The sequence below is a fragment of the Calliphora vicina genome, chromosome 4 (assembly GCF_958450345.1).
Source record: "Calliphora vicina chromosome 4, idCalVici1.1, whole genome shotgun sequence".
Lineage (NCBI taxonomy): Eukaryota > Metazoa > Arthropoda > Insecta > Diptera > Calliphoridae > Calliphora > Calliphora vicina.
Genome location: NC_088783.1, coordinates 54018370 through 54031638, shown reverse-complemented (window position 1 = coordinate 54031638; position 13269 = coordinate 54018370). Strand labels below are relative to the sequence as shown.

The 13269-nt window shown below is 29.8% G+C and overlaps 2 protein-coding genes across 2 annotated transcripts in view; one reads left to right on the top strand and one right to left on the bottom strand.

The window, feature by feature from the left end:
* Window positions 1-2770, bottom strand: part of LOC135959065 (uncharacterized) — a 29695-nt gene extending 26925 nt beyond the window's left edge. Inside the window, exons 1-2 of the mRNA XM_065510067.1 lie at window positions 2628-2770; window positions 564-793 (exon numbers count right to left, since the gene is read on the bottom strand). Coding sequence (XP_065366139.1) covers window positions 564-793; window positions 2628-2681 — 284 coding nt within the window. The 5' untranslated portion in view covers window positions 2682-2770. The remainder of the gene's footprint in view (window positions 1-563; window positions 794-2627) is intronic.
* A 2847-nt stretch (window positions 2771-5617) lies between these two features.
* e(r) (enhancer of rudimentary) lies at window positions 5618-6845 on the top strand. Its single transcript, XM_065509145.1, has 2 exons — window positions 5618-5761; window positions 5828-6845. Exon 2 carries the CDS (start codon window positions 5962-5964, stop codon window positions 6271-6273), a length of 312 nt encoding a protein of 103 aa, XP_065365217.1. The 5' UTR covers window positions 5618-5761; window positions 5828-5961; the 3' UTR covers window positions 6274-6845.
* Window positions 6846-13269: the final 6424 nt, after the last annotated feature.

Genomic DNA, 13269 nt, shown 5'->3' with positions numbered 1-13269 from the left:
ATATCTTTTGGACCCAAATCTTGTATCTGAGATATGACAAGAATACCCCGACAACCCCAATTTTTTGTGATATCTGGGATACTGAAATATGTTCGCTTTTCCCATTTCTCGTTCATCAACTTTGTTCACGTGAAAAAATTCCCCATGTTGTGAAATTTTTAGATGGAATTTTGTAAACAATAAACAGCTGCTACGAACAAAATCAACTATTGTGAATGAAAAGTTTAGGGGAATATCACGATAGTAATTTTCCCTTCGAGGGAAATGGATATTTCATGGGAACATAAATTTCACATGTTTTTCACGATAGGGGTGTATGTTTTGTAGATAGACAATGGGCCTGGTTCACTTATTTTATATTGAAAACAATAAAAAAAAATTCAAATTTAAAAAATTTTCGTTCGCATTTAGTGAGCCAGGCCCAATATGTACATAAGTATATCAAATGAAAGGCATTTCAAAGGCCTCTCCAAAGCAATTTATACACAAATATGTTTTGTCAAAAAACCTACAGATTTTTAATCCTGCTAACATTTTTTTAACAATTAACTGACAACACTTACCTTTCAAAATATAATCCATTCGTGTCATTTGTTGTTTCATCAGCATTCACAGGACTCGTTGAACGTTTAGGTCGATATATTAGAGGTGTAACTGTGGGATTATCAACATCATCCAAAAATACTACATCATGAACGGGTGTGATACGATGCTCGGAAACGGTAAAATGTAAATCTTTAAAGGGGCCATTGAGGAGGCAACGCAACGTTGGTGTGTTAGGCTCTTCCGGGAGCTGAAAAGTAAGGAAATTAATTATTTTTAATGTAATTTTTTTTAAAAGAGAAAAGAAAGTTACATTGTATCACAAGTAATATAATCCGTCAAAGAGTTCGAATGAGATCGTTTAAACATAATATCAAGGCGAATTTATTAAAGGTGTCGATATCACAGCTGATTATTATACCCTTTACCATGGGTGGCAATGGTATATGTATATAAGTTCGTAATTGCGTTTGTAATTTCTACATTTTTCATTTGCTACCCCACAAAGTATATATATTCTGGATCGTTATAGATAGCGGAATGGATATAGTCATGTCCGTCTGTCCATCTGTATGTTGAAATCTACTTTCCGTAGCCCCTAAATAACTGACATATATTCATGATTCATACATCAATATGTCCGCTATAGCCCCGGTTCGGTTGTTATTAAAAATCGAGAAAATCGGCCCACAAATAGCTGATATATAAAGAAAAGAAAAACGACAAGCTCGGCAAATTTTTGATCTATATCTGGATTACAGTCATTAATATAGACAATATGGATATCTAATGATAAATATTTCAAAGACCTTTGTAGCGTTGTACAATATAACGCCATAGTAAGTCGGAACTACAATGGGTCGAAATCGGGAAAAATATTTTTTCACAAAAAAAAATTTGTTGTCCTTATAAATTTAAAAAGTAATTTTAAAAAAAAATTAATACATAAAATTTTTTTTACCTAAAAATATTTTTAATTTTTATTTTAAATTATTATTTGATGATGGCTATATAAGACTGCGATGTCCGTCAGTCCATGTAAACCTTGTAATCAAACTATAGGTCTAAATTTCAAAGATACTTCGACAAATTTACATAAACTTTTATATTGATCCAAGGACAAAGCATATTTAATAAAATTAGAATTCGTCCATTATTTCTCTTAGACCCCATACAACTACCCTATCTTAAAATAATTAAGCTCTCATAAATATCTTAATTATATACCAAATTTAGCGCAAATTAGTTTTATATAAGCTAATTATAAGCTAATTTTGGGACAATTGGTCCATAATTAGTCAAAGCTCCATATAAGACTGACTTCCGAAACTCACTTCAATGTGAATATCAGCCCTATTATGAATAAAAATGCCCCTGGAGTTTTTTCCCTCTTCTTTTTTTTTAAATTGAATTTGAATAGGAATAGAGCTATATTAGGCTGTGACGAATCTTATATACCCTTCACCAAATCATACTTTAAAATACAAATTTTAAATATTTTTAGGTAAACAAAATTTTCGAATTGTTATTTTAATTTTTTTTGTTTTTTAAATTTAAAAAAATTAATTTTTTAATTTTTTTTTTTTTGTGAAAAAAGAATTCGTGTTAAAAAATATTTTAACATTTTGACCCTTTGTAGGTCCAACTTACTATGGTCTTATATACGTCGTTGCAAAGGTCTTTGAAATATCTATCATTAGATATCCATATTGACTTAGTAATCCAGATATAGGTCAAAAATATCTCAGCCATTTGTGGACCGATTTTGCTGATTTTAAATAGGAAACTTCTCGAAAGCATTTCTGACAGAATTATTGTAGATTTGGTTCCCGAAGATATCTGGGGTCTTTAGAAAATTGATTTCAACAGACAGACAGACGGGCATGGCTTAATTTACTCATTGTAGGGTACAATATGGTCGGGCATGACCATACTTTCCTACTTGTTTTTTTTTGACATAATGATGAATTTTCATTTTATTTTCTCTTCATAAAGTCTTATCGTCTAAAGGCGACTTAATTCTACTTAAAATCGTAATTTTATTAAATTGTTTTTCTAAAAAACTCTTTAAAATATTAATTTACCTTAACTTTGATTTTATTGCTCGTCGACGATGAGGAAAACATAGAAAATTTCATTTAATTTTCCAAATAAAAAAAACAGGAATCAATAATATAAAATAGGCGGGAAAATAATTTTCACTAAAACCTTTTGATTTTGTTTACTTTTTTGCTTAAAGAAAACAAAATAAACAAACACACGCGAAAGTAAACACAACAAATGCAGTGACGACCGACCGACAAAAGTAGCACGAGATTTGTGTTTTTGTTATTGTTATTGCCCAAAATAAGGGGAGGTTTATGCAAAATAATTAAAAGCGCACACACACGAACTATACTAAGCGACCGTTACTATAATTATTGAACTTGGCGGAACGAGATAGAAAAAATTTAATTAAAATTAAAATATTTTACTAAAAACTAATCACTACTCCGGCTGGTACTTAATTAAAGCTATTGACCACTTGGAACGAGTATAAACAACCGTCAATATAACAACAACAACACGACAACTACTACGTACGAGGGCAACCGAGAATGCCGACAACCACCTGTTTGTTTTGTTAATAAAAAGAAAAACAACAAAAACCACAACAATGTATGATGAGAGAATTATAAAGCACTTTTTTTACTTTTGTACAATTGTTTTTGTTTTATTATTTGGGTTTTATTAAGAATTACGAAATTTTTTAAATGTGCCTTGTTAGATGATGGAGCAATTATTTATTTACTAGTTGCAATAAGCAATTTTTATTTTAATTCTTTTTTTAAACAAACTATTTATTTATTTTACTTCCTCTTCTTTATTTGTTATAAAAAAGACAACACAAGAACAAACAATTACTTTTTTTTAATTTGCCACAACTTTATTCATGCCAAGGCAAATTCTTTACTTTTATTTCTTCTTTCTCATAAACTTTAATTTTCATTGCTATTTTTATTGGCTTTTCTTAATGGCCTCCATTATGATTTTCATTATTAATTGAATTATTTCTTAGATTTCTATAGATTTTAAGATTTGATATTTTCACTTTAAACACTTTTTTCACAATTGCTACTAGCTTCACTTCACGTTGTTTTTTTATTTTATTTTTTATTATTTGCTTCTTTTGCTTATTATTTAAATGGTGGTCAAATTTTAATTTAGAGTTGTAGTAGTTGTCATAGTTAGTGCGGTACTAAAGTAGTCACACATTTTATGTTTCCAATGTTCGTCTTGTTTTTGTTGCTTTTTCTTAATATTTACTAGTGCTGCTTGCTGGTCCAGTATGTCAGCAAGTTAAAAAAAGCCCATCAGCTGTTTAGCGTAGTTAATTCACCTGGTTGTTGTTGTTGCTGTTTTATTTGAGAGTGTTTTGTGAGAGAATAGTGGTAGATTAAGTGTTCGTTGTTTTTGTTTATGTGTGTACTTGTTATTGTTGTTTATATTGAATTTACCTCGTTTATTATGAGATCATAAACTTCACCATGTGTTTGGGGATCTTTATTAAATGGGGAGAGTTGCCAAGTAGTGTAAGACTAATTGAAATTAAATAACGTTTAAATAAATTTAAATATTATTTAATGTCGTTTTTATATACTGTATCCTCCTTTTAAGTGAGAATTAAAGTGGCGTAATTTTTAAAAGTTTAATTAAGGTCCTAATTTGAATAATATTGAATGAAATATGTTGTTACATTATTTTAGCTACCTTTTAAATTTTCAATTCATAATTTTAGAAAGTGTTACCTATAGTTAGTGCTAACAATAAGTTATGTTTTTATTGTTAATGGGAACATTTTAATATTGAACATTTTGACTGAAATATGTTACAATATGTTTGCTACCACTAAGTGGTGTTAAATTAAACCAGAATTTTTTTTTTTTGTTAAATTTTTAAATCATAATTTTAGAAATTATTACCTATAGTTGGTGATAACTGGTAAAGGTATTTAGGCTTAATTTAAGAGAAATTTTGACTTGATATAAATTATTAATAAAATTTTAATTGTAAATGTAAATTTTTCCTGTCAAAAAAAAAATATTTCTAAAACGACTGCGAAGATTAAAAACATGTTAAGCCTTACTTAAAGATAATTTTATTGCGGAATTTAATTTTTTTTCAGTTTATTCAATATACTAAACCGTTTTTGAGTTACGTGAATATATGTTGTGCAAGCTCCTCCATTTTGAATATAACGGTATATCTCGAAAATACGAGCTGAACAAAAAAAAAACGGTTAGCACCACTGAATTCTGCGTACCCGAATTAGTTTAAGCCGCTGAGTGATCCTCTTGACAAAAAAATAATGTCAATTTCGTGCACAGTGTTATTAATTTTAGATTATTTCTGTTAATTGCTAAAATTCTCTTGCAATTAAATTATTTCCTCGCAATTGCTGAGTTTTTATAATTTGGTTAAAATTTTTGAAACTGCTGATTTATTAATTGAATATTTATCAATGTAGTTTTTGACCTCATGACCTCAGATTTATTTTGGTTTTAAAATTTACAAATTATTTTAAAAAACTTAAATAAAATATTGAAATAACGGTAAAATATTATGCTTCTGGCATAGTTTTCTTAAATATTATTTTTGTTTTAGTTTTCTTGTTTGTAGAAGTTTTAAAGATTCCATTGGTATGAAGTATAATCACATTCTAAAAATGTTTTTTTTTTGATAAACTCGAATGATTAAAAATTATTAAATTTACTATATTTTAACAGAAAATATTTTTTAAAATAAATCTCCCAAACAAAGAACTGGATACAAAATATTATCTATTGAAATTGATGTTAAATTCTTATTAATTTAATCAAAAAAATCAATGTAATATAGAAATACAAACTGCTATTACTTACTGCTGCCAAAAATCCAATTGTTTTGTTAAAATTAACTAGTATTTACTAACATTTTTCTATGAGGTTAAACAAGCAAATTACATTTCGACTGGCAACTCTATGTAACCAACCACAACTGCTACTACTAACAAAATACAACTCTTCCATAGAACAAACCAACTTCAAACTGGCAATGCTGTCATAGAAAAAATGCCGTATACAAATTGACAGCTATTAACAAGAATAAGCAAAAAATTTTATACAAACTCTTTTTTTTATATTTTCTTAAAATTTTTCTAATTCTTCGTCTAATTAAACAAATAAACAACAGATTAAAGGTAAATAAACAAGTTTAAGCACAAAGTTAACACCCAGCTAAATTAAAATTCTAACAAAATTTGTAGACAAAAAAAGCGGAAAAACAAATGAAAAAAAACCTTGCCAGAAAAGTCTTGTGAAAAAAGTTAAACGCTGAAAAAAACAGTCTGACATTTTTTTATTTCCAATTGTGAGGAGTAGAACAAAACAACCAACAAACATGTCTCACACAATTCTGCTAGTACAACCTGGTACACGACCAGAAACACGCACCTACAGTGACTACGACAGTGTCAACGACTGCATGGAAGGTGTTTGTCGCATTTACGAAGAACATTTGAAACGTATTAACCCCAATACACCCACCATCACCTACGATATCAGTCAACTGTTTGACTTCCTAGATCAATTGGCCGACATTAGCTGTTTGGTATACCAAAAATCAACAAACACCTATGCGCCCTATAACAAAGAATGGATCAAGGAGAAAATCTATGTATTGCTAAGACAAGCTGCCGGTAGCACAGTCTGATGTCATAATGTTTAAAACAGCAGCAATAAAATTAACATTAGCCCCCCAACTACAACAACAAAACAGCATTAACATCTCTTAAGAACATCAACAGCATCAAGTCCAAATGTTTTTTTTTTAAACAAAATAAAAAAAAATAATCTTTAATAGATTTTAGAAGTAATAGTACGTACGGTAGTAGTCTCGTCATGTAGAAATGAAAACTAAACTGGTGTGCAGTGGAGTTAGTTACTAAAGATATTTTTTTTCCTCCTATTATTTTCATTGTAAACTTTTCTTTTTGAAATAAGTATGAATTTTTTATTTAATTTTTTTTTTAATTGTTAATTAAAATATATGGAAAACAAAAGTATTGTGTGCTTTTCTTTTCGCAATAAACTAACAATAACAATAAATTGTGTTTTTGTTACATATTGTAAAATGTGTTTTTTGAATTGGTTATGATTTCTCGTGGAAGTTTAATTTTCTTTTCCTGATCAAAATATTTATCAAATATTTTAGCTTGTAAGAATCTTCTCTTTCTTTTTTTAGACAATTAAAATAAAAATCTAATAAATTTAATATAAAATTAATGATATTGTTGATGTTTTAATAATTGGCGCCAGTGTGGTTTTTGAGGTCAGAAAAATGTTGGGTTAGAATGAATTTTGTATACCGTTATTTTACAGCCGGTCCATGTGGATTTGGAAATGGGCATTAATTAAATTTTTATAAAAAAAATAATAGAAATCGATTATATATTATTTAATTATCTCACATCCTTTATAAAAAAAATTTCGGATTACCTCTGCAATTACTATTACTAACCTAAGCGTAGTGTTGCCATTATTGTATAATAGCCAAAACCGTAAACTGCCGCAGAAATATTTAAGTCAACGTCTTATTACAGTTACAGGTCTTTTTCATATAAAGTGGAAAAAATATACCGAAAAATATACGAACAACCAGTAACATGAAAAGTTCAGTGTCAAGTTCCCTGAACTATAAGATAAAACAAGAATTCCAAGTGAACTTGTATATATTTTAGACTTTGAAATTTATTTTCATATAATAAACATCCAATTAAAATTTTACTACTACTACTTGTTTTGATCTTACATGATAACAACTGTCAACTGGTTTTCCAAAATGTTAAATAAAAATATGTACCTACGTCATTTAAAAATCTAATTTTAATATTGTTTAATTTGCATGTACGTATGTAATTTAAAAATTAGCTATTTATTATATATAAACTATAAATAATTATACAAAACAACAAAAAATAAATTTTTCATTTGCAACATGAAACAATTTTTAATAATATGCGCAATAACAAGTACTGCTATTACTAGTTATTATTTAATAAATTATATAACAATGAAAATAAATAGTATTCAATACTTTTTAAAATTTCAATACGGATTGACCGCACTCTCTAGTTTACTTCATATGCATAATTTTAAAGGTAACTATACAATGATATGCAGCATCCATCATTTGCTTTGGCTATGAAGAACATTTCCAATAAAAATTAATAATAAAATTCATAAAAACGAACTACTTTTATGCATTTTTTTATGTCGTAATAAAAATTCAAAAATATTTAGGGCCTCCTTTTATAAAACGAATCGTTCAGAAACGTAAGCTTTAAACTTGAATTTTTTTCATTCAAAATTTGTTTAACGTTTGTCGTTGCGTTTTATAAAATGAGGTCCTTAGTATAAATACTACACCATTTCAAGTCGAAGTTTAGAAAATATCAATTTATATTGAGGTAAATACAAATTGACATCAAGAAATCCAAATTAATGTTATGTAATGGAAATTAAAAAAAAATGTGATATTAAAAAAATACAAATAGAAATTAAGAAATCCAATTTAATATTTAGAAAAATCCAAATGAATTCAGAAATCGAAATTAATTTTCAGAAAATTAAAATTGGGAAAATTCGATTTTTTTTGTAAATTTTTAGTTTGTTGGCTGAGTATAATGACTCACAAATTGCCATGCTATCATCCCACTTTGATTGAAGTACGTCCATAGTCGACCTACATTTTCATAATTTAAATCAAGAGTTATAATGGTGTTCCACCAGTTCATATGTTAAGTTGTAAATGGTTCTCCACCAATTTCCGATTTGAGTTATAAATGTTACTTCATATATATCGATGAACAAACCAGTGGCAAAGTTTCACTTAAGGGAATTAACGTACACAAAGATTTTTTTATTTTAATCGAGGTTGGCTACCGTTACCTTTACCTGCCATGCCACACTCTTCCAGAACATCCTGCAGTCCACAATGCCCAACAATACGAAGAGATGGTTAGTGAACTATCTGAGTGGCAGACAGTAGTTCGTGGAGTTTAGGGATAAATGCTTAAAACTCCGTAGAGTTAAACAAGGCGGGGTACTGTCACCGCTCCTGTTTAACTTCCAGTGCACCCACAGGGTGCGGAGGTAATCACTTATGCGGACGTCTGCACTATCTTGGCGACAGGTCACAACGTTGATAAGCTTTGCGGTATGGTAAATGGTTATCTCAACGAAATCCACAATTTCTTCACTGCACGTAACCTGCAGTTATCACCAACGAAGTAATCGGTAACACTCTTCACCACCTGGACGAAAGAGGTAAAACTCAACTAATGGTCGACGGCGTACAAATTCCGACAGTGAACCACCCGAAAATCTTGGGTGTCACTTTTTGTAGCCTTTTTACCTCCTCATCACACGCCACTGCAATCACTCGTAAACTGTGAAATAGGAACAAGGTCCTCAAGGCACTAGCCGGCATCATTTGGGGTATGGACAAAGAAATCTAGCTAGCTACTTAGAAGACGATCAATGGTCAACTATGTCAGACAGCACCTATGTAAATACGAGGAGAGGTATGTGCAGGATCCATTTGATCGCAGCTCGTATATGACGGCTTTGAATGACATCATAGAGACACCATCAATTCCGCGGTAGCAGGATACCGTATGAATGTCGTACTTGGAGGTCGCCCATCACCGATAATAGACGCCGACAAGATTCTGCAGCGTAAAACAAGAGTCCTTCAAGCACAACTAAGATCAGGATGGAGGCTTTTGACATTAACCTACTTCACTACTTCCAGTTGAATTATGGATTCATCCAGTCAATGCAGAACAATTCCTTGAACTTGAACAACATGCAGAAACCCATGAAATAATATTTCAAAATTATATATGATGTTACAACAATATGGACCGATCCCAAAAAAAAAGTTGGTAGATAGATTTAGGTTCACATAAAACTTGTTTGTGACCAATTTTATTACGATATGACAATTATGAATGTTCAAATCATTTTCTGTATGGAGAATAGGGACAAATGTAGCTTGATTTTCATTATAATTTCAGAGTATTTAGTACTAATTTGTGCCAAACATATTTATGACTGCTCAAACAGTATTCCGGGTGGACATTTGTATGGAGGCCAGATGACATCATAGAATGATTTTTCAAAAACAAACAAACATATAGTATTTGTGTGAAATTTCAGCTAGCTAACTCCTTTCGTTAGGGCCCTATCGTGTTTTCAACAGACAGACGGACGGACATAGAAAGATCGTCTTAGAATCTTATGAGGACTCAGAATATTTGCTCTCAGTTACCTATCTAGTTGTCATCTATGATGATGGATATTAAAATACCAATTTCCGTTGATTTAATAAAATCAACGGAAATTAAAATATAAAAGAATATCAACTTTGTCGACTTATTTTTAATTTTGTTAAATTTTATTAATATGTAATTTAATTCAGGATGAAATTAGCTTTACCGCAAAGGTACCGTTACCGAAATAAGCCAAAAAACAATTACCGTTAAGTCACCGTTAGCGAAATAATCCAAACTTTTATTGGATTAATAATTGAGTTTGGTTTTAGCCAGCAAAATATTGACTTTAACTTCCATTGAATTAATAGTATTATTGTTAGTTTTTAAATGATTAAGTACTTATTTTTTTGAAAAGGTCATTATCATTTCAATTTATTTATATATAATAAAAGCCGTTGCAATGTTAGACTCTCGTGTTAATATAACTTTTTTTTAATTTAATTCAATATACATATTTACTACTTTGTAATTGTTTAGTGACTATGCATATTTACTTGCATACATAAGTATTTATTTTTAATTAGATATTAACAATATGTATAATAAAAAAAATATATTTACTAACGAATTTACGAAACTATTTAATAGTTAAGATATTTAAGCAGTTGCTCTATTACAAAGTGACGTTTTAAAGAATGAATTCATTAAATTAAATATTAAAAGATTTATTTTAAAAAAAATATATAAAATGATGTTATATACATTTGTATATCTTAAATCAGTTGTGATATCGGATATATATGTATGTGGAAATCCGGTCCGGAGTCAGAAGATGAACCCTACTCATGTAAAGCATTGTAAATAGGTTATGGCAGGGGGGAAAGGGGGAGTAGTGTTTGTGGGCATTCGATTTGAACTTTTCAACATTGAAAATGACAGGAAAGACTTCAGAGGGAAGTTTGTTCAACATTCAGAGATTGTCACAATCTCTTAATCAGGGAATCATTCATGTTTTGCCTCATTGCCCCCATCACCAACAGGCTTGGTCTATAACTGAATGAATATGAATGACAAATGTTTGTCGTATGTCATTTAGAAAAATAAGGAATGTAGTAGGAGATAGAACGGAGTCTTGCGGTACCCCTGAATTAACATTTCTAGATATTATTAGGAAACGTAGATTGTTTATTAATTGTTAAAGATAGTAAAGTAAATTAAAAGTTTTGGCTCTATCTTTATTCGAGGTTAAGGGTCATAAATTGTATGTTTCCACAAACATCCTATCTTTAGAGACGATATTTAATTTCTGAATATTCATATTGATCAAAGGAAGGCCGTCACAACTTCAAATTTAAATATTTTTTAAATGTTTACCAAAAAAAATCTCCTGAAAATTGTTCTTAAAGAATAATAAAATGACATTGAAAGTGATTTTATATGTTATTTAGTTTATAACATTTACAACAATCTTTGAAAGTTCTAACTATTTGATTTATTGATGTTTATAATTAAACATCATTCTAAACACTTAAGCGAAATACAAACATTTACCTAGACTGGTAAATACTGAATAGTGCAGTTATCATCATGCCACTATAGGTATTATTAAATATATATTTGCAATATACAATTTATAGTTAAGTGTTTCTCAAATTACATTTTGTTTTTATTTATTTCATTTGTTTATATTTTAAATTACTTTTTGTTTAAGGTCAATCTATTTATTTATATTTTATTTTATGGAAAAAATCATTCTAAAACTATCGAACAACAAATAATCAGTGTCAAGTTTATAACATACATATGATCAAACTAAGTTTTATAGTAAAATAAACTAACTTTATCATTAATCATAGCGCTAACTGCTAAACAGTGGGACTAAAGCAAATAAAATGTTAGAAGGTTCCTTATTCAAACGATCGAAAATAAACTTTATGAACTTGGTGCTCAAGTATTGTTGAGGTTAGACTTGGTATCCTTTTCTGAATTCCAATTGAATTTCTATCGCTCAAATCTCCATCGCACTATCCAAGTTAAGGAAGATCATAAATGCTCTACAGACCTGTAACCCTCAGCTATTCTCAGACGATTGGACATAGTGACTTCCTGGTGACACTTTAAAAACAGAAAGTTTCGAATGTTTTGCTTTTATGACAATCTTTCTTCCAGTCTATCGAAGTGAGATGGAGATAACATATGGCCCGGAGAATACTAACAACATGTTTTGTGACGGAAAAGAAGCTAGACAACGACTACACTATATTATGATCAATTCGGATATGATCTAAAGAAATGTCAATTTTGAAACCCATTGTTATTTATTGTTTTAGATTCGCATGTTGACTTCTGTCACCCACTATAAGTATTAATTTATTTCATAGTTTATTAACCTAGATAGCCGAATTTAAATTTTATTTCTTTTCCCACTGTACATTATTATGGTGATGCTGTTAACAACAAATTTTACTGTGCAAAATATTTTATTTCATGACTTTTTAGTTTGTGGTGACTGACACAATTGATTCGAATGGTTCAATTGTTGTTGCGGTTGTTAAATAAAAAACTAAACCGGTTGGGTTTTAAATGCATGCATATTGCCAAACGAGATAATTTTTATGGAGTACCATATAATGATTAAATGACGCATCGTGAATCAGGCTAAAGCAAATTTAATTGAAATAATTATTATTACATGATGTTTTTTGTTTGTTACGGTTTTTTATATTTTTTGTTGTTAACTATTAACCGGTTGAGAGGTTTAGGGGCTTACTAAACACTTACAAAATAATTGGAAATATCCTGCATATAAGGCTTTCCATTTGTATTTATGATTTATTGATTTTGGGCTATACCCAGCGGAAAAAATGATAGGACTTCTAAAAGGCACATTATAAAAGATCCGATACTCATTCCACTCTGCCTCCTCTTAGAAGGTGTTCAAGCCCTATGAATGAGCCTACATCAAAAAATAAAATATTTTGCATGATTAACTCTCTTTACAAATTTACAACAATACATTGCTTGTTGGCTTCTTATTTATTTTCCCTTCCTAAGTAGGCCTACTCTCAGCCCTCTAACAGCAGCGAAGCCTTGAAATGATTTTGCAATGCGGCTAGAAGTCCTTTAGGAAGGCCTCTTTACTTCATATTTTTCCCGCTGGATATTGTATAATTTCGTTGTCATTGTTGTTGTAACATTGTCACTGTTGTCGAGAGTTCTTCCGTGGGAAAAAAACTGTAGGGATAAAATCCTACTTTAGGCTACCTAACTTCTGCACTGCTCTTCAGGCGCAAATTACTGTCATAAAACGTGTATCCAACTGGCTGAGGTATTATCGAATATCTGGAGATATTTGCGGTTAACGGAATAGTGTGTGTCTTCAAGATAGCTAGACATTCATATAAGCGTTATCTTGTATGGGTCCCTGGACA